General features: G+C 48.1%; 1 protein-coding gene across 1 annotated transcript in view; it reads left to right on the top strand.

Annotated features, from left to right (window-relative positions):
- SCARA5 (scavenger receptor class A member 5) overlaps nt 1–22722 on the top strand; it is a 290718-nt gene that overhangs the window by 259726 nt on the left and 8270 nt on the right. Inside the window, exon 8 of the mRNA XM_066594696.1 lies at nt 3226–3420. Within this exon, the coding sequence (XP_066450793.1) occupies nt 3226–3420 (195 nt within the window). The remainder of the gene's footprint in view (nt 1–3225; nt 3421–22722) is intronic.

Raw genomic sequence — 22722 nt, 5'->3', positions numbered from 1 at the left:
CCCTCCCGACCAAAGCCGGGGGCCCGGGACTCCATAGCAAATGAAGCCCAGAAACGTGCACTGTTCTTGGGCTCTCAGCAAGGTCTCCACCCAAGAAGCAGACCACACCCTGGTTCTTGCAGACCTCTTCAGAACACAGCCTTCTCCATAGATGCACTCACTATTCTGCTGGTGGAGTCACTGTGTACATACATTACTTATCCTGTATTGATACGGAGTTATATCCGGTATTATTACTGAGTTTGGCGCTTTCCTTTTCTTTACCTTTGCGCCATTTTTCTGCATGCATGATACATGAGGTCCAGGTGTGAGGATGGCGACCAGCTGTGGATAGGATGAACCTGTGCAAATAAACTCTCCAGAAATCACCACTTCATAGCTTACAGCTGGGACTGCGAGGTCAAATATCTTCCCTCTCCCCTCTGCTGAAGCCTATAATGAGAACCATGTGTAATACATTGTCCAATCACCAAGTACGTCTCTTCACGGCCTGCGGCGCCTTGCATGTTCCTGATTATACTCACAGATGCTCAGCTGCACTTTTAAAGAGGCCATTCACCCCAAACAGAAAATACCATCCTGTTAAAAAATAAATAAATAGCTTATTTTTAGGCCTCGTTCACACGAGCGTAATTTTAGCGCAGTATAGAAGCGTGAAAAGATTGCGGCGATACTACACTAAAAATAGCGTGAACTGGCGATTTCCAGCTATCAAGTCTCGAACTTAATTAGCAGTGAAATTGCCCATTCACACGATCGGGAGGTGCGTGCTGCATGTTACCCAGCTCCCATAAGAGTCTATGGATACTCCTGAGCATCACGCACCAAAGATAGGTCAGTTCCTATCTTCTCTCGTAGCACGGACCTTAGATGCAGGCTTTGTAGCCACGCATGTCCTATTTTTGTTAGGTGCAAGCTTTTTGTGTGTCTAAAATTCTTTTGCTGAGCGTTTCTATAGGAAATCATTGGTTCTATTAGACACAATCTTTTAATAGAATCATAAAATGGTACAGTTTAAAAGGGACCTCCAGGGTCATGTGGTCCAACCCTCTGCTCAATGCGGGATTCTCTAAATCATCCCAGACAGATGTCTGTCCAACCTTTGCTTGAACACTTTCATTGAAGGAGAACTCCCCACCTCCTGTGGCAACCTGCTCCACTCATTGATCCCCCTCACTTTCTAATATCTAATGTCTCCTCCTTTCAGTTTCATCCCATTGCTTCTAGTCCTTCCTTGTACAAATGAGAATAGGGCTGATCCCACTGCACTGCGACAGCCCTTGAGATATTTGTAGACCGCTATTAAGTCTCCTCTCAGCCTTCTTTTTTGCAAGCTAAACATTCCCAGATCCTTTAACCGTTCCTCATAGGACATGATTTGCAGACCGCTCACCATCTTGGTAACTACTCTCTGAACTTGCTCCAGTTTGTCTATGTCTTTTTTAAAGTGGGGTGCCCAGAACTGGACACAGTATTACAGATGAGGTCTGACTAAGGAAGAGTAGAGGGGATAATGACCTCACGTGATCTAGGCTCTATGCTTCTCTTAATACATCCCAGAATTGTGCTTGTTATTTTTACTGCTGCATCACATTGTTGACTCATGTTCCACCTGTGATCTATTAGTATACCCAACTCTTTTTCACATGTGCTGCTTAGCCCAATTCCTCCCATTCTGTGTGTGCTTTTGTAATTTTTCTTGCCCAGATCTAGGACTTTGCATTTCTCCTATTCTGCGCTAAAATCACGCTCGTGTAAATGAGGCCTTACATATATCTATTCCCAGGAAAGCTGGATGATAACCAATATGGCTGTTATGTCCTTCTACCCGTGGAGTCGTTTAGAGAAAGTTGTTAATTGTCGTGATGACAGTCCATATATGGGTAGAGGCCCATTTCAGACAATAATAAATATAAAAGAAGTGGAGAACTAAGCAATTATGGGGGTAGTAGTCCTTGCCCTCCTGTAGTGTCTTGTGGTACCTCAGTGCAGTTGTTGGGAAGCACTCCAGGAAGCAGACTTTAGATGAAAAACAATTCAAACTTTATTAGGAGAGTTCTTTATCTGAACAGCAGTTACATCATTCTCCGGTGATATTATTTAGATCACAGAATCCACGTACATCATTCACTGTAGATTTGGCTAGTTGACTGGGACCAGTAAGGATTAACCAATGACTTGCTTGTTTTTGTCTCTCGCTCCTACGGACACTCCAGCACCAACTTGATCTCATACTCACATTTTAGATGTTCAAGCTCCCCACTGTGCAGGCTATCGTCGATGTTCCCCTTATTCCTCCCTGGTCTCTATCTCAGATTTCTCTGGACAAGACTCTCTCCAGCCCTGGACTAGACTGGCAAACCCTACCCACTCTCTGTCTTTAATACCTATCCTGTCCACCAATCTTGAGCTAGGGGAAAACCGACTATCCAATCCCAGGTTAGTTATGAGTAAATGACAGGTGTGAGAGCAGGTTAGGGTGTATTCTGCATAGTCATCCAGTGTTAGGTGGTAGGAACACTAAAAAGTAACAATTGACCATTTAAAGTCGCATACACATAATTACACACATTTACAATTATATATACACACTTTACATGAGGTAGCAATAGCAGTGCTGTGGGACCCCAACTCTGGGGTACTATATCGCCATTACAGGTGGTCACACAGCTTTGCTAGGATCCTGAATGGCAATTCATTTGCATGAGATTTGGCCACAGTGCCTTTCAGAAGCTTATAAAAGCTATGTGACAACCGTAATGCACCATGTATGCCTGTTATGGCTGTATCTGCTGCTAAGCACTGGAGAGCCAGTGCCTAGGGCGCCCAACCATGAGGGGCGGCCACTAGATCAAACTGAATTTTTTTAAATTTTTTGACCTCATATTTCATATGTGTACTCTCGCAACTTGCCGCCCAACGCATTGGATTAGCAGTGTCGGGCTTGGCTAACTAGGCAGTAGGGGACCCATTTGGACAGGACCCAGGAGGCTACAGTGGATCGCAAAGATCATAACATTAGCGGATGGGCACCCGAGGCTGCGACTTCAGTTCACATGGTTGACAACTGTAGTGCCGCCGAGTGCTCACAAGGCTCCACTACTTCTGACATAGCAAGAGTCCCTGTGTGTCAGTTTTCACTGCAATTCTAGAATTCTATGTGTGAACCAGTCAACTCAGGAAGAACAGAGCTGATATTATAATCACTGATGTGTTTTATTCCAGGGTCGGCCGAGGAGGGGGTGGTGCGACTGGTGAACGGATCTGGTCCCCATGAAGGACGTGTGGAGGTGTACCACGACAAGCGCTGGGGTACCGTGTGTGATGATGGCTGGGACAAAAAAGACGGTGATGTTGTGTGCCGGATGCTGGGATATAAAGAAGCGGAGGAGGTCTACAGGACGGCAAAGTTTGGTCAAGGTAAAAATAAATGTCTTATATTCTGACTGTGCTATAGCTTTGTTGCAGACAGGGGTGGAGATTTGTGGCGGGTGGTGGTATGGGACGCAGGAGGTGGAGATTTGTCGCTGGTGGTGGTATGCGACGCAGGAGGTGGAGATTTGTCGCTGGTGGTGGTATGCGACGCAGGAGGTGGAGATTTGTGGTGGGTGGTGGTATGCGACGCAGGAGGTGGAGATTTGTCGCTGGTGGTGGTATGCGACGCAGGAGGTGGAGATTTGTGGTGGGTGGTGGTATGCGACGCAGGAGGTGGAGATTTGTGGCAGGTGGTGGTGTGCGATGCAGGAGGTGGAGATTTGTGGTGGGTGGTGGTATGCGACGCAGGAGGTGGAGATTTGTCGCTGGTGGTGGTATGCGACGCAGGAGGTGGAGATTTGTGGTGGGTGGTGGTATGCGACGCAGGAGGTGGAGATTTGTGGCAGGTGGTGGTGTGCGATGCAGGAGGTGGAGATTTGTTGCTGGTGGTGGTGTGCGATGCAGGAGGTGGAGATTTGTCGCTGGTGGTGGTGTGCGATGCAGGAGGTGGAGATTTGTGGCGGGTGGTGGTATGCGACGCAGGAGGTGGAGATTTGTGGCGGGTGGTGGTATGCGACGCAGGAGGTGGAGATTTGTGGCAGGTGGTGGCATGCGACGCAGGAGGTGGAGATTTGTGGTGGATGGTGGTATGCGACGCAGGAGGTGGAGATTTGTGGCGGGTGGTGGTATGTGACGCAGGAGGTGGAGATTTGTGGCGGGTGGTGGTATGCGACGCAGGAGGTGGAGATTTGTGGTGGGTGGTGGTATGCGACGCAGGAGGTGCAGATTTGTGGCGGGTGGTGGTATGCGACGCAGGAGGTGGAGATTTGTGGCAGGTGGTGGTATGTGATGCAGGAGGTGGAGATTTGTGGCGGGTGGTGGTATGCGACGCAGGAGGTGGAGATTTGTGGCGGGTGGTGGTATGCGACGCAGGAGGTGGAAATTTGTCGCTGGTGGTGGTATGCGACGCAGGAGGTGGAGATCTGTGGCGGGTGGTGGTATGCGACGCAGGAGGTGGAGATTTGTGGTGGGTGGTGGTATGCGACGCAGGAGGTGGAGATCTGTGGCGGGTAGTGGTATGCAATGCAGGAGGTGGAGATTTGTAGCGTGTGGTGGAATGTGACGCAGGTGGTGGTGATTTCTCGCTGGTGGTGGTATGCGACGCAGGAGGTGGAGACTTGTAGCGCGTGGTGGAATGTGACGCAGGTGGTGGTATGCGCTGCCGGTTCCTGGAGGCTAGGCGGATAATGAAGTTACAAAAAAGGATTTTATTATAACGAATTGGAAAGAGAAATGGTCATGCAATTTTAGCGAACAATAGCCAAAATCCGTAACTTCTGCGAATCCGTTCCATAAACCCTGGCTGACGCTATATAAGTCGTGTAATACAACAGTTAGCAACTTTAACGGTCCCTGGTAAATCAGTGCTTGCGGTGGCCGCACACAGTCCAGAAATAACCCAACAAGTGTCCGGACTTCTAAATCGCAATAGAAATCCCCAAAAGTCCCAGTCTTGCTTACAGTAAAGTCTCAGTCCTTGCTCTAGGTCAGTGTTCCCCAACTCCAGTCCTCAGGGACCCCAACAGGTCATGTATTCAGGATTTCCTCAGTATTGCACAGGTGATGTAATTATTGTCGGCTCAACAGACATTGCCACAGGGGTTCTTACTATAGGAGATGTTGAAGACATGACCTGTTGGACCTCCATGAGGACTGGAGTTGGGAACCACTGTTCTAGGTGTTCGAGCCAGATAAAGCTAGTGTCCCATTGATAAGTGTTGTGTGACTAGCAGGACTGTATAGTCTCTCAAAGTCACTACATATAATTTTTGCATATCGGCTTTTATCGAGGGCTCACCCAGTCACGTCAATAGGATAGAAAAAAACTTTGCAGACTTGTTTCAGGGTTATTTAGCGGATGTGAAAAATGGGGGGAAAAAAACAAAAAACGGGCACATGGATCAAATACGCACCGAATACAAAGGCCACACGGAACGGCATATGTATGAAAATGCGGCCATTTTTTGTAGATATAAGGCTTCAATTCCCAATCATTGTTCTAAAGACTTCTATAAAGGGTCTGACAGTGATTTGCAGGAATACTGACATCCAGTAGGTGGCGCTGCAGAGGTATGGCTTCCTTATTTTCTACAAGAAGACCAGCCCACTCTCCTCCTGAAATACTATGTGCTGCTGAGGTCCTGCTCCTTCACCTAAGTAGCCATTAGTCTGTTATCCCTCAGGCAATCAGCTTGTACCTCTTCTGAAATACTCTGTGCTGCTGAGGTTCTGCTACTTTTAATATGTAAACTTTGTTACAATGCTATAGCTGGCAGCAAGCAGAGATCTTGAAAAGAGTTAGAAATTGAATCACAGTCTATTAGAAAGTTGCAGATTCCCCTTAAATACTCTGTGCTTCTGTGAAAACTCTGAGAATCACAACTACATTGCAAGTGGAGGGTTTTGTCAAGATAGAAAGTTATCCCCTGTTGGTAAGATAGCAAGTAACTCACTGAACATTGGAGGTCTGACTGCTGGGAAGCCCACTGATCAAGAGATACCCCCAACGAATGAAGTGGAGGTTGGCCACATGCTCCGCCAGAGAGCTGGAAATAGTCAAGTGTTTGTGTAAGAGGGGTGAGCAGTGCCCTGCCCCCACTATTACTGTTCACAGAGGCTAAGCTGTGCTAAACTCTGCCCCCTGTCAGACAGGGCTGGGAGTGCAGAGACAGGGAGGACTGGCCATGCACTGGAAAACAGGAGCAGGGAGCCACATGAAGTAAGAAGCCCTTCAGATGCCACAGAGAAGAGGCTCCTCTGCCGGCCAGTGACATGGCGGGGGAGTTTAGAGAGTACCAAGTAGGCGGCTTCACCTCCAGAGTAATGCAGAGGCGATACAGCTAGAGCGCCACCGTTGGGAAGAGACAGACCCTGCATAGGGAAATTAACAGGCGCCAAGCACCGCCCACAGTCCGAACGCTCAGGAACTTTCCCGGCTCGCTATAGGCACCATATAAAAGGATTTTTGAGCTGCGCCACAGCTCAGAGAGAGAGAGCAGCAACATCCGAGTCCGGTGCCTGCTCTTACAGTGCAGAGGACGTTCCAAAGGAGCAATGACTGCAACTGTTCCCCATATTGGGGAACTGCCAGCAGCAAGCGACCTGGAGCCCTTGAGAGGATCAGAGAGCCCTGATGACCTAGGGGCTGAAGATTATGGCGACACACCGTGTGAAAGGAGAGGAAGACTCCTTTGCCACATGGAACTTGGTCCCAAAGCAAATGACGGTGCCATAGGGATCAAAGTACTAGTCACATGAGACCAGTCTCCAACGACTCAGTGTGTGCGCACTATAGGGACTGTGGTGGACTGATGTGGGCTGGGGAAGTTTCTTCCCAAAAAGGTGCTGTGCCTTAGTGGGGGATCACAGTATCCCCATTCTCGTGATTGGTGAAGGCACCATTGGTTGGATCCCAGTGATCAGAAGTTATCCGCTATCATGTGCATAGGAACAACTTTCTGTCTTGGCACAACTCTTTAATTTATAGACTGAGACTGTGGTTGGGAAGAGGTTAAAAAGTGTGTACACCAAGTAATGATGGCACACAGTGAACCTCAAAGTACGAGATGTCACCCAGCTTTCCCAGAGTCCTGAGTGTCACATCTGCCTAATCACTAATTCATTCCTCGCCCCTGCACCTCTGTATAATAAGGCAGATTTACCATTCAGGGCTCCTGGAAAGTCGGGTGCCGCCCCTGCAGGAGCCGTTATGTTGATATACATTCACATTAGGTAATGACCCCCTTTTTGGGGCCCCTAACCACAGGCTGCTACGCATTGTATATAGAATATATACACATTACAAGTGTTTGACTTGTGGCCTGAAGACGTGCGGAAAATGTAAACCACAGCGCGCCGCACTCCGATGGAGATAAGGATCTGCTGCTGCACATGACATGTGCAACGGGGAGTTGACTACAAACAAGCCCACGCTGAATGATGGCTGCGCGCAGCCTGTATGGCGAACATTTTTGTAGACTTTAATCTTGGTTTACGGGTGAAGAACATAAATAGAGGAGGACGGACAGCTTCAAGTAATCACCATTAATTGCACAGCATGCGGACTGCAAGCGTTCTATATACTCATCTGGAAGCTCCTATCGCGCGCCTCTGAGTAGAACTAACATTGCAGTTCATGAATTTAAAAAAATGGCGTAAACATGGCTGCCAATTTGTGCCAATTTTATTACCGAAGACCAAAACCCCCAACAGTTTTATTTTCACCCCATCATGATATTTCCTGATGTAGCAGCGCTAACCCATCTCATTAGCGCATACAGTGGCATGGCTGCCAATGTGAATGGCAAGAGCCGTGCCACCCCAATAGCGTAGCGGTAGGTGCTAAGCCTACATTAGTTTCATAGCGTGCCTGATGTCAAAATCAGAGCTGCTACATCTGTATTCATAAAAATGCATCAACCATTCTCATTCTAAATTGCTGAAGTTACACAAACTGAAACCAAAGGGGCGAAAAAAACTGATGGCGCCCTCTTAAAGGGACTTTCTAAGAAACAATTCTTGATCTCAAGAATTAATAGGTTCTATTCTCAATCCTCAGTTCATGAAGGTGACACTTACACTGAATGACCCCTTTATTAGAGACCCCCATCTAGTAGCGCGTTGGACTTTCTTTGGTCTTCAGAATTTCAGCAATTCATCGTGCTTTAGATTCCACTAGGAGATTAAATTGTTCTGCTGGAATATCGGCCCCTGCGGACAGGAAGCTTCTTGTAGTTGCTGCAGATTAGACGGCGGTGCTGACATGTTCTGACCAGCTGACAGGAAGGGGTCAGCGACTCATGCTGCTTGTGCCAAATTCTGACCTCCCATCAGCACGGGGCAACAGAGATCTGGATTCATCTGACCAGGGAATGTTTTTCTGCTGCTCAGTGATACAATTTCTGCGCTCTTTTGCCCGCCGGAGTCTCGTCTTTCTGTTTCACTTAGTCCCAATGATGCTGGAACTGGTCTTCAATGTAAATGAACCAGGGACTCGGTTGACACCATAAAAAGTTGCTTTCTTCTGCAACCTTCTCTACGGAGTGAGGAAATGCTGCCCTCTTTGTGCTCCAAATTGACCAAAATAGTTTAATGAGGGGACAATAATGGTCTATGCCAGTCCCTCACCCCCTTCTTCCTAATGCTTTGGGGGTCCTTTAGTAAAGATTTACCCCCTGGCTCATAAAGAACGCCATACATTGAGGTCCTAGAACTTTACTGTACTTGGATCCGTCTAAAATGTCTTCTTTGGGGTCACCTTGGATTGTTGTGACTCAATTAGACATCTCCTGCCAGTATTTTCCAGCTGGAGCGCCGCTTATACCTAGTGACGGCTCAGTATTGAGCACTGACAGAGTCTATTCTCATTAATCGTAATTAGTAAACATAACATGACTCCATTCTCGAGCAGCTGATGGAAGGTGTTGGCAGACAGGCTACTTCTGGAAGCCGTAACACGCTGCTACATTTCCAGCCAGGAACGTGTTGGTCTAATGAAGGAGCCCTCATGTTAGACATTAAAGGGCAATTACTGGTGTGTTATATGAAACACCTGTCCGTAGAATCCATAAATACTTCACTCAAGGTCTGTTCTCAGTTATAATGATGATGACGTCATCTTCCAAAATGTTAGATTTTTGTGTTGGGTCAAAAATTACATTTTGAGTTGGTAGCAAGGCCAAGAGACGGAACACTCTGTAAACACTATCTATTGCAATACTTGGGCTATGTCCGTTTCTGATGCCTCCCAACCACCCTGGATCCTGTTGGACAGTCCTGGATTTCAGATGCTGTCCAAGGAGCAAGCCACAAGTCCTGATTCTAACTGTTTCTACACACTCAGGATGCCGATACAACTGGACGCAATGGTGAGGCACAAAGCCATCAGCTCCAATATTCATCGTGTTACCTGCAGTCCATGGTTTGATCAGAAGCAGACAGTGTAGACCCTGGTTACATCACCTCTGGAGTAGGATGAGCTGACACTTGGCCTTGCGCATCTTTCACCGCAGCTGCCAATCACTGGCCACAGCCGCCTGACTGCCTAAGCAGGTGAGGGAGGTTGGTAGGGGCACTATAACTGTCAGGGGGTCGTTATGAGGCACAGCTACTGTGAAGGGACCAATAAGGGGCACTATTACTGTGAGTACGTCACTGAGGAGGGGCACTATTACTGTGAAAGGACACTAAAGAGCACTATTATTGTGAGAATGTCACTAAAAGGCCTGATTATTGTGAGAGGGTCAACAAGGAGTACTATTACTCTGAGGAGGTCACTAAGGGGCACTAATACTGTTAAGACAGAGTAAGGGGCACTATTAGTAAGAGTGGGATCAATAAGAAGCACCATAACTATGACAGGGTCACTAACAGGTACTATTACTTTAAGGTCACCATTACTGTGAGGGAGTTGCTAAGAGGCACTGTTATAGTGACAGGAGAATAAGAGGCACCTTGAGGAAGTCACTGAAGAGCATTATTACTTTCTGGAGATCACTAAGGCACTATTCCTGTGAGGGGGTCATTGAAGGGCATTATTGTTGTGAGTGGGTCATTAAGGAACATAATTACCTTTTTCGGTCATCATCAAATAGCCCTATTGCTATGAAGGGACACTGATTCTGGGGGGAGGTCACTAAAAGGCACTATTACTGTGAGGGGTCACTGTGGGGTGCTATTACTGTGAGGAGGTCACTAAGCAGCACTATTATTTTAGGGAAGTCACTAGGGGGCACTGTTACTATGAGGGGGTCACTACTGGGCCCTATTAGTGTAAAGGAGCGCAAAGGGTGTGGTTTAACACTGAAAGGGCGTGGTTTATTTTAAATTTGCATATGCCACAGGCATTAACCCTCTCCATTATTCCAAAATTGGGAGGTATGCCCTCTCATGCTGGACTCCATACCTGTAGAAGACCGCCCATTTCCCGTAGATCAATACTGGAACATAGTCTATATGCCACCTGTCTAATAAAGAAGTCATGATGCTGGTCATACGATCACTTTTATCCAGTTGGCCATGAGGGCGCTCTGCTCTACGTATAGTCCTAAAGGTGCCCCGTGAAGGGTATTTGCCCTTATGTGTGTATTACATGCACTTTCCAGGGATATTTCATATAGAAACATAATCTCACTACGAGGACTGAGGTGGGTAACACTGAAGTCTGGTCGTATTATTGTTGTTTCTGGCCGCTGCTCCTCATACATGGAGATCCCTTGATTCGCTTGTTCTCACGTTCCTTCACAATAATTACTTCAAATTGTGTTTAGTCTCAGGATCTGGCAGCAAGAAAGACTGAACTCAAGCCCACGTGCAAACGTGTCTCTCTCTGCCCCTCAACGGTCTGCGAGAGGTGGTGAAAGGTGAGACGATGCCAGTCTACACAGACCTGGCTTGCCAGGATACGTGCCGGTATTTGTATACCTTACACATAATGACATCATAAGCGCCACGACCAGAGCAGACAAAAATCAATCAAACATTGTAATCGGGCATTTCTGGAGCTGAAAGAATGGAACGGACTTCAAGGAGGCCAAGGAATTCCAGAATGGGGGTGTCTGTGCCCAGAGATGCAGAGGGTGTGGAGGCTACAGTCACACTTGGTTCCGATACCCGAGGGGTCTCATAAGACAAGAGTCTCAGGCTGCACTCACACTTTGCATTATTTTTTAGTGTATTGTTTGTGCGTTTCTGAACTGCATCAAAAAATGGATGATATAATAATAATCTTTATTTATAACATATTCTGGAGCAGGCGGAACAAGCAAAACCATAAGCCTAATAGGGACTGCCAGAGATTTAATACACTGCAGTATTACATGATTGCACACTAAAGTCTCTCAATAGGACTAAAAAAAAGTTTAAAAATGTTGAATAACTTTACCCCACACAATGAATATATAAAAAAAACATAACAAAATAACAACACTGACATTGTTGACTTTTGTTCACTCCATAGAAAGTTTCTAAAAAGTTGTGTTTACCCAAAATGGTACGAATCAAACTTATAGCTGGCCATCACATGGGACATTGATGAAAAAAATTAAAAAGTTATGTTCAAAATACAAGTCCCCAGGGGGTTCAATCATATTATTAGGGTTCATTCACACGGATGTATTTTCCGTCTGTATTACATGCTATAGCAAACAGCATAAACCCCATTGATTTGCATTGGATTACTCAGACGTGCATTTTGTTATGTTCATATTGTACAGGAAGAAAAAAACTGTCTGCCCCATTTTGGTCCGGATCACAGACCGAAACTGCCCATTAAAGTCTATGGGATTGCCAAAAATCTAACACATACACAGTTACATGTGTATTTACTGTGGTTTTATGCATGCTGGCAGGACAGAGTGGTTACAAAAATAGTGACATCAATTGGGTTTTCTTGCATTTTTTTTGCACATGTAAAAAAAATGCAGTGGATACACGAGCCAAGGAAACCCACATACTCACCAAAAGTATGTATATGTGCATCAAGTATCTGTAGTAACCCAAAGTTAGGGAACCTTTTTTCTTTTGTAAGCCTGTTTGTCTTTAAATGAGTGATGTCAATCTTGTGTAAGTCGATTTGTCTCTCTGTCCTATTAGTGTGATGTGATTGGTAGTTTGGGAATTGGGGGAGGAGTTGTGTAAGAGTGAGATGGAGAAGAGGAGAGTAGTTGGTGGTCGGAGAAGGAGGTGCGCGCAGGAGAGCCCGGCTGATGCTCATGCAATGACTAAGCCGTGATCATGTCTCTTAGCACAGGAGCATCAACTGTAGCGCAAGAGATGCCTCCTAGGAGTTGGTGTGGGAGTGGAAGTCCCGCACACTCCCCCGCTGAACCTCATCCAGAGGGGAAGCGCGAAAAACAGCTACAGCTAGCATCAGACGTAAGAATGTTTGAAAGGCCGTGTATCACAGGAGTGGATGCCCCAAGAAAGTGTCCATAAGATGACAGCGACTGAGGAAATGTGTGCCTTAGGAAAAAGAACTCTGATTGTCAACTGTGTCCGGAAAGCTCAGAATCTGTTCAGAAGCACTTACTGTCATGTTGAAAAGTGCACATAATTGGCTGTATTGGAAAATCAAAGTTGAATTGTGAGTAAAAGGAAACCGCGTGTCCCCTGTTTTGAAAATGTTTGTGTATTCATTCTTTCATCGCGAGTGACTTGTCACTTGCCTAGGGACACTGGCGTCACGACAATAATTTAGGACTGATCTGTGGTAATCAAGTCTGCTAAAATCTTATCTTCCTTGCTAGTGACTGAGCTGGGCTATATATATATGATATACACACACATGTAGTAAAAACACTGCGTATTTCACGGACTGAATTTGCATACACCTGTGTGAATGAGCTCTTAAGTTTGGTTCATAGTTAAATTTTGGCTATCAGATGTGAATGTACCATAGAGCCAGGACATGACCCAACTAAAGTGCCATAAGGTTCACTGCACCCAGATGTATACAGCTCCCACTTAGTCCAGTACTAGCAGTATACATCCATATACAGTGATCCCCCAGCTGTGCTGGCCTTAGGATGGCTGGCACCCTGTGCAAAACATACCCCGCAATCAAAGTGATGACATTGCACTGATAGGCAGTCTGCCTGCTTGTGTATACAGCAGCAAGTTAGCAGCATTCCCACACCAGAACAGCTCAGTGAATAAATACTGGATGCAAGCTCAGTAAACAGCTACAGTGCCAGATACAAGTTCATTACATAGATACAATACCAGAACCACACTCAGCACATAAATACAATACTAGAACCAAGCTCAATACATAAATGCAGCCACAGAGCCATACTCATAAAATCAATTCAGCATGAACCAACCTCAGCACTTAGATATAGTACCAGAACCAAACACATAACATAAATACAGAAGCAGAGCTAGGAGATTGTGTTAAGGGGATGCCAATGGGCTGATAGCAGTGCCTTGGAACATCAGAGTGGAGGAAACGGAACCAAAAGGGGATGGGTTCATGTAGCACCACAAGATGCTGCTGCACAGAGAAGATGATCTGGCTGGGAGGACCGAAGGGGGACAATTGCTCCCCACCTACATCTTTCTGGTGCACCCCCTACAAGCTGGTGGCTGGAGCACTGTGCAACCATGCAGATCACACACAGCCGAGGCTGGCCATGGGTGCCAAGATCTCCTCATTATCTCCCTGATAAGATTCCGAAAGGTCAGAAGTAGAGATGAGCGAGCATACTCGTCCGAACTTGATGCTCGTTCGAGTATTAGGGTGCTCGAGATGCTCGTTACTCGAGACGAGCACTACGCGGTACTCGTCTCGATTAAACGAGCACTGACTGTTGAATTCAATGGATCCGGCAATACAGCCGGCTCCATTGAAAGCAATGGGCTGCCGGCGATCGCGGGATGAATTGTCGGGAAGGGCTTAAATATATAAGCCCTTCCCTGCAATTCATCCAGAAGTGTGTAAAAATAAAAATAAAAAATATACTCACCTGGTCCCGGCAGACGGAGTTCAGCGCGGCCGGCGGCAGTCCTCCTGAACTGCTCTGAACAGCTGTGAGTAGTATTCAGCAGCCGGGGATTTAAAATCCCCGCCTGCTGAATGAGCTGCCTCTGATTGGTCACAGCCTGACCAATCAGAGGCAGCTCTCACTCACACCCATTCATGAATTCATAAATGGGTGAGTGAGTGCTGCCTCTGATTGGCTCAGGGGCAGCTCTCAGCTGAATGACAGCTGAGAGCTGCCCCTGATTGGCCCTGCGCTGAGCCAATCAGAGGCAGCACTCACTCACCCATTCATGAATTCATGAATGGGTGTGAGGGAGAGCTGCCTCTGATTGGTCAGGCTGTGACCAATCAGAGGCAGCTCATTCAGCAGGCGGGGATTTTAAATCCCCGGCTGCTGAATACTACTCACAGCTGTTCAGAGCAGTTCAGGACTGCCGCCGGCCGCGCTGATCTCCGTCTGCCGGGACCAGGTGAGTATATATATATTTTTTTATTTTTACACATTTCTGGATGAATTGCAGGGAAGGGCTTATATATTTAAGCCCTTCCTGGCAATTCATCCCGCAATCGCCGGCAGCCCATTGCTTTCAATGGAGCCGGCTGTATTGCCGTCTCCATTGAATTCAATGGGCTAACATCGTTCTTCTCTGCCACAGCTGTTACAGCTGTGGCTGAGGAGAACGATCTTTATGCTGACAGTGCGGGGGGGGGGGGGGGGTCTCATTCTTGCCACTATTGTGGCTTAATAGTGGGACCTGGGAACTTGAGATGCAGCCCAACATGTAGCCCCTTGCCTGCCCTATCCGTTTCTGTGTCGTTCCCATCACTTTCTTGAATTTCCCAGATTTTCACAAATGAAAACCTTAGCGAGCATCGGCGATATACAAAAATGCTCGGGTAGCCCATTGACTTCAATGGGGTTCGTTACTCGAAACGAACTCTCGAGCATCACTGAAAGTTCGACTCGAGTAACGAGCACTCGAGCATTTTGGTGCTCGCTCATCTCTAGTCAGAAGTCTTCCTTGATGTCCATCCTTCCAGTAGAGCGCAGGCTGAATGACTTATGATGCTTAATTAACCTTAATGTTTCAATTTTCTGGAGAGGTTTTGCATTTAGTTGGGTAATAATTTCTAGATTATTGCTAATCCCCAATATATGAAGTCCAGAGGGGTAACAGGCTCAGCTCGCAGTCATCATTTCGAAAATGGTCTTCATGAGGTTCTTTGGATCTAGCAAATGCATCAAATTACTCAAGGATTCTCTGAGGTTCCAGGTCCTGACTCAATAATAGGCCCAAAGATCCAGCAGAAGACAATCCCATTTGAAGCAAATTAATCAAAGTCTTCATTACACCAGTTGGTCATCAGCTCCAATAACTGCAACATTTTGATCTATATATGGTGGCTGCAACTGTGCAAATATTTTAACAAGTCCCCCATAACCCTATAGACTGGTGTGCTGCATTCTTCTTAAGAAAAGTGCTGCCTTCTCAAATAAATGCCATCAAATCCCCTCAAAGCTATCATCATACACAGTTATACAGCTATATAAGGGAAAACTGCTGCTGCCACTGGCCAGTCCGGCTGTTGGGAATAGACTCCAACCCGAGACTCCACCAGGCATAGCCCCCTACGGGGTGGTACAGGTCTATGCTGCAAGTAGCAGAGTCGGTAACAGTCAACAACAGCCAGTTGAAGGAAATCAGGGGACTTGTTACAGCTCAGTTCAGAACGAAATGTAAAAGTGATGTACCCAAACGACAAACACCACTTCCTGTTATAATGTAGTGGTCAAGTATTAAGTATCCTCCTATGGAGTGAAACCCCAGCCTTCGTTGACATAAAAAAAAGGTTTTGGTAAAACAAATGAGCTGCCTCTGTCTGTCACCACCACACCATACACACCACCACCACCTGATTCACCTATGAAGAGCACCATATGAGGACCAGTTAGATGTGTCCTATATGTCCATTGACCTTGGTATCTTCAATACCTTAGTCCTGATGTCCATGAGAAGAGAAGATGCCCCATAGTAATAATTAAAGCGTCCTTCTGTCCAATAATATGATGCTGGTTCATAACATTGACCATCTCAGGTGAGGAGGGAACAGTCTTTAGTCACCTCCTCCATTTCTTCTATGGTACATACATCCTTGTTTCCACCTTTCAGCATTGGAAACCCGGATTGTCAGAGTCCCATATTTGCTCCTTTTGAAATGTTCCATCATGATATTTACTGTAAAGAGAGTTCTCCCTCTTGCAGAACACATTCTTCCTGGCTCCGTCTGCCATGAAAAGCGGAACTCGGTCCAAAATATGTGATATAACTCAGGAGCAGTCAGCCATAGACAGGGAGAGTCCATAAATCAGTAGGACACGGGAATCCCCAGGAATCATTATGTTCTGTAATTCTGTGTCCTGGAACAACCAATGCTCCACGTTACAATACATGGAGCTTCCTGACTCCATCCAAGTACAAACATTATGTTTATACAATGCATCATAAAAGCCAGAAACTTCTGGGGCAAATGTGAAAATATTATAATCTATAAGGTTGATTTTGAGTCTTTGTGATGATGTAAAGTGTTTTTCTAAAAGATTTTATTTTCAGAGTCTTCAGGCCATTCAATGACAATCATGATTTCTGTTGTTGCTTGGCCTATTCCTCTTTAACCTTCAGCTCTTCCAATCACAGTTGAGCTTTGTCTACTCTCAACCGTCGTCATAACCGTTTCACTCATTAAAGGGGTCCTATACTATACAATTGCATTCAAAATTATTCACCCCCTTCATGACGAGCATCTTTAGTACTTAGTAGAGATGAGCGAACACCAAAATGTTCGGGTGTTCGTTATTCGAAACGAACTTCCCGCGATGTTCGAGGGTTCGTTTCGAATAACGAACCCCATTGAAGTCAATGGGCGACCAGAGCATTTTTGTATTTCGCCGATGCTCGCTAAGGTTTTCATGTGTGAAAATCTGGGCAATTCAAGAAAGTGATGGGAATGACACAGAAACGGATAGGGCAGGCGAGGGGCTACATGTTGGGCTGCATCTCAAGTTCACAGGTCCCACTATTAAGCCACAATACCGGCAAGAGTGGGCCCCCCCCCCTCCCAACAACTTTTACTTCTGAAAAGCCCTCATTAGCATGGCATACCTTTGCTAAGCACCACACTAGCTACAACAAAGCACAATCACTGCCTGGATGACACTCCGCTGCCACTTCTCCTGGGTTACATGCTGCCCAACCGCCCCCCCTCCCCCCCACAGCGCACACCAAAGTGTCCCTGCGCAGCCTTCAGCTGCCCTCATGCCACGCCACCCTCATGTCTATTTAGAAGTGCGTCTGCCATGAGGAGGAACCGAAGGCACACACTGCAGAGGGTTGGCACGGCTAGGCAGCGACCCTCTTTAAAAGGGGCGGGGCGATAGCCCACAATGCTGTACAGAAGCAATGAGAAATAGAATCCTGTGCCACCGCCATCAGGAGCTGCACACATGGGCATAGCAATGGGGAACCTATGTGCCACACACTATTAATTCTGTCAAGGTGTCTGCATGCCCCAGTCAGACTGGTAATATGTACCTTAACAGTAACCGCGTTGGTGGTAATGTGGTGGTGACTGCGGACCTAGTAGCACGGTTGTATTTTGTTGGTTTTCGGAATGCGGCCAGGATTAAGAGGGGCGTGGCGGGGGGATGGTGTGGGGGCTCTCTTGTTGTGTCGGTAAAGGTGAAATTCTTGGACTGCCACCAGACGAACCAATGCAAAGGCATTTGCCAAGAATGTTTTCCCTGTTGGAGGAGGAGGGGGATGTTTTTGAGGCACTACGTGTCCTCTCCACGTGTCCGTGGTTATGTGCACCTTAACAGTAACCGCGTTGGTGGTAATGTGGTGGTGACTGCGCACCTAGTAGCACGGTTGTATTTTGTTGGTTTTCGGAATGCGGCCAGGATTAAGTGGGCCGTGGCGGGGGGATGGTGTGGGGGCTCTCTTGTTGTGTCGGTAAAGGTGAAATTCTTGGACTGCCACCAGACGAACCAATGCAAAGGCATTTGCCAAGAATGTTTTCCCTGTTGGAGGAGGAGGGGGATGTTTTTGAGGCACTACGTGTCCTCTCCACGTGTCCGTGGTTATATGCACCTTAACAGTAACCGCGTTGGTGGTAATGTGGTGGTGACTGCGGACCTAGTAGCACGGTTGTATTTTGTTGGTTTTCGGAATGCGGCCAGGATTAAGTGGGCCGTGGCGGGGGGATGGTGTGGGGGCTCTCTTGTTGTGTCGGTAAAGGTGAAATTCTTGGACTGCCACCAGACGAACCAATGCAAAGGCATTTGCCAAGAATGTTTTCCCTGTTGGAGGAGGAGGGGGATGTTTTTGAGGCACTACGTGTTCTCTCCACGTGTCCGTGGTTATATGCACCTTAACAGTAACCGCGCTGGTGGTAATGTGGTGGTGACTTCGGACCTAGTAGCACGGTTGTATTTTGTTGGTTTTCGGAATGCGGCCAGGATTAAGTGGGCCGTGGCGGGGGGATGGTGTGGGGGGCTCTCTTGTTGTGTCGGTAAAGGTGAAATTCTTGGACTGCCACCAGACGAACCAATGCAAAGGCATTTGCCAAGAATGTTTTCCCTGTTGGAGGAGGAGGGGGATGTTTTTGAGGCACTACGTGTCCTCTCCACGTGTCCGTGGTTATATGCACCTTAACAGTAACCGCGTTGGTGGTAATGTGGTGGTGACTGCGGACCTAGTAGCACAGTTGTATTTTGTTGGTTTTCGGAATGCGGCCAGGATTAAGTGGGCCGTGGTGGGGGGATGGTGTGGGGGCTCTCTTGTTGTGTCGGTAAAGGTGAAATTCTTGGACTGCCACCAGACGAACCAATGCAAAGGCATTTGCCAAGAATGTTTTCCCTGTTGGAGGAGGAGGGGGATGTTTTTGAGGCACTACGTGTTCTCTCCACGTGTCCGTGGTTATATGCACCTTAACAGTAACCGCGTTGGTGGTAATGTGGTGGTGACTGCGGACCTAGTAGCACGGTTGTATTTTGTTGGTTTTCGGAATGCGGCCAGGATTAAGTGGCCCGTGGCGGGGGGATGGTGTGGGGGCTCTCTTGTTGTGTCGGTAAAGGTGAAATTCTTGGACTGCCACCAGACGAACCAATGCAAAGGCATTTGCCAAGAATGTTTTCCCTGTTGGAGGAGGAGGGGGATGTTTTTGAGGCACTACGTGTCCTCTCCACGTGTCCGTGGTTATATGCACCTTAACAGTAACCGCGTTGGTGGGAAATGGCCTCGCCGCCATCATGTCTTTGGGAAGCCTCTGTTTCCACACCCCAGAGACATACCATTAGCAGCGGTATAGGCAGAGCCCAGAATTCGTAACATTTTAGCCGTAGCATTAGGACAGGTCCCACTAACATATCACTAGCAGCATTATAGGAGGAGCGCAGTCTTCGTTCCATGTCAGCAATAGTAGCACTGAAGACAGGCCCCAGTAACAATTCCGAAGCAGCAGTATAGCGGGAGCGCAGTCTTCGTTCCATGTCAGCAATAGTAGCACTCAAGACAGGCCCCAGTAACAATTCCGAAGCAGCAGTATAGCGGGAGCGCAGTCTTCGTTCCATGTCAGCAATAGTAGCACTCAAGACAGGCCCCAGTAACAATTCCGAAGCAGCAGTATAGCGGGAGCGCAGTCTTCGTTCCATGTCAGCAATAGTAGCACTCAAGACAGGCCCCAGTAACAATTCCGAAGCAGCAGTATAGCGGGAGCGCAGTCTTCGTTCCATGTCAGCAATAGTAGCACTCAAGACAGGCCCCAGTAACAATTCCGAAGCAGCAGTATAGCGGGAGCGCAGTCTTCGTTCCATGTCAGCAATAGTAGCACTCAAGACAGGCCCCAGTAACAATTCCGAAGCAGCAGTATAGCGGGAGCGCAGTCTTCGTTCCATTTCAGTAGCCTTAGTATAACCAAGGCCCAAGTTACATTTATGTAGCTAAAGTGTAGGCCAACCCCACACACCTTTCTGTACCATGAGTGCAGGCGAAGAACATACAAATTGCTATGATTACACTGTAGGTGAGGGCCCCAAAAATTTGGTGTACCAACAGTACTAATGTACCTCAGTAAAAATTGGCCATGCCCAACCAAGATGGCAGGTGAATCGCTTTGGTTAATGTGGCTTAAGTGGTAACTAGGCCTGGAGGCAGCCCAGTGTAACGAAAAATTGGTTCAAGTTAAAGTTCCAACGCTTTTAAGCACATTGAAACTTATAAAAATTGTTCAGAAAAATTATTTGAGTGAGCCTTGTGGCCCTAAGAAAAATTGCCCGTTCAGCGTGATTACGTGAGGTTTCAGGAGGAGGAGCAGGAGGAGGAGGAGGAATATTAGACACAGATTGATGAAGCAGAAATGTCCCCGTTTTGGATGGTGAGAGAGAACGTAGCTTCCATCCGCGGGTGCAGCCTACGTATTGCTTAAGTATCGCTGCTGTCCGCTGGTGGAGAACAGAAGTCTGGGGAAATCCAGCCTTTGTTCATCTTGATGAGTGTTAGCTTGTCGGCACTGTCGGTTGACAAGCGGCTACGCTTATCTGTGATGATTCCCCCAGCCGCACTAAACACCCTCTCCGACAAGACGCTAGCCGCAGGACAAGCAAGCACCTCCAGGGCATACAGCGCTAGTTCAGGCCACGTGTCCAGCTTCGACACCCAGTAGTTGTAGGGGGCAGAGGCGTCACCAAGGATGGTCGTGCGATCGGCTACGTACTCCCTCACCATCCTTTTACAGTGCTCCCGCCGACTCAGCCTTGACTGGGGAGCGGTGACACAGTCTTGGTGGGGAGCCATAAAGCTGGCCAGGCCCTTAAAGACTGTTGCACTGCCTGGGATGTACATGCTGCTCGATCTACGCACCTCCCCTGCTACCTTGCCCTCGGTACTGCGCCTTCTGCCACTAGCGCTGTCGGCTGGGAATTTTACCATCAGCTTGTCCGCAAGGGTCCTGTGGTATAGCAACACTCTCGAACCCCTTTCCTCTTCGGGAATGAGAGTGGGCAGGTTCTCCTTATAGCGTGGGTCGAGCAGTGTGTACACCCAGTAATCCGTCGTGGCCAGAATGCGTGCAACGCGAGGGTCACGAGAAAGGCATCCTAACATGAAGTCAGCCATGTGTGCCAGGGTACCTGTACGCAACACATGGCTGTCTTCACTAGGAAGATCACTTTCAGGATCCTCCTCCTCCTCCTCCTCAGGCCATACACGCTGAAAGGATGACAGGCAATCAGCCGGTGTACCGTCAGCAGCGGGCCAAGCTGTCTCTTCCCCCTCCTCCTCATCCTCCTCATGCTCCTCCTCCTCCTCCTGTACGCGCTGAAAAATAGACAGGAGGGTGCCCTGACTATCCAGCGGCATACTGTCTTCCCCCGCCCCCGTTTCCGAGCGCAAAGCAGCTGCCTTTATGGTTTGCAGGGAATTTCTCAAGATGCATAGCAGAGGAATGGTGACGCTAATGATTGTAGCATCGCCGCTCACCACCTGGGTAGACTCCTCAAAATTACCAAGGACATGACAGATGTCTGCCAACCAGGCCCACTCTTCTGAAAGGAATTGAGGAGGCTGACTCCCACTGCGCCGCCCATGTTGGAGTTGGTATTCGACTATAGCTCTACGCTGTTCATAGAGCCTGGCCAACATGTGGAGCGTAGAGTTCCACCGTGTGGGCACGTCGCACAGCAGTCGGTGCACTGGCAGCTTAAAGTGATGTTGCAGGGTGCGCAGGGTGGCAGCGTCCGTGTGGGACTTGCGGAAATGTGCGCAGAGCCGGCGCGCCTTTACGAGCAGGTCTGACAAGCGTGGGTAGCTATTCAGAAAGCGCTGAACCACCAAATTAAAGACGTGGGCCAGGCATGGCACGTGCGTGAGGCTGCCGAGCTGCAGAGCCGCCACCAGGTTACGGCCTTTGTCACACACGACCATGCCCGGTTGGAGGCTCAGCGGCGCAAGACAGCGGTCGGTCTGCTGTGTCAGACCCTGCAGCAGTTCGTGGGCCGTGTGCCTCTTATCGCCTAAGCTGAGTAGTTTCAGCACGGCCTGCTGACGCTTGCCCACCGCTGTGCTGCCACACCGCACGACACGACTGCTGGCGACATGCTGCTGCTAACACATCTTGATTGCGAGACAGAGGAGGAGGAGGAGGAGGAGGAGGGTGCTTTAGTGGAGGAAGCATACACCTCCGCAGATACCACCACCGAGCTGGGGCCCGCAATTCTGGGGGTGGGTAGGACGTGAGCGGTCCCAGGCTCTGACTCTGTCCCAGCCTCCACTAAATTCACCCAATGTGCCGTCAGGGAGATGTAGTGGCCCTGCCCGCCTGTGCTTGTCCACGTGTCCGTTGTTAAGTGGACCGTGGCAGTAACCGCGTTGGTGAGGGCGCGTACAATGTTGCGGGAGACGTGGTCGTGCAGGGCTGGGACGGCACATCGGGAAAAGTAGTGGCGACTGGGAACTGAGTAGCACGGGGCCGCCGCCTCCATGATACTTTTGAAGGACTCCGTTTCCACAACCCTATACGGCAGCATCTCAAGGCTGATGAATTTTGCTATGCGGACGGTTAACGTTTGAGCGTGCGGGTGCGTGGCGGCGTACTTGCGCTTGCGCTCCAACAGTTGCGCAAGCGACGGCTGGACGGTGCGCTGAACTACACTG

This window comes from Eleutherodactylus coqui, chromosome 1 (genome assembly GCF_035609145.1).
Source record: "Eleutherodactylus coqui strain aEleCoq1 chromosome 1, aEleCoq1.hap1, whole genome shotgun sequence".
Classification (NCBI taxonomy): Eukaryota; Metazoa; Chordata; class Amphibia; order Anura; family Eleutherodactylidae; genus Eleutherodactylus; species Eleutherodactylus coqui.
Note: the sequence above shows the minus strand (reverse complement) of the source record. Positions and strands in the feature narration are given on the sequence as shown.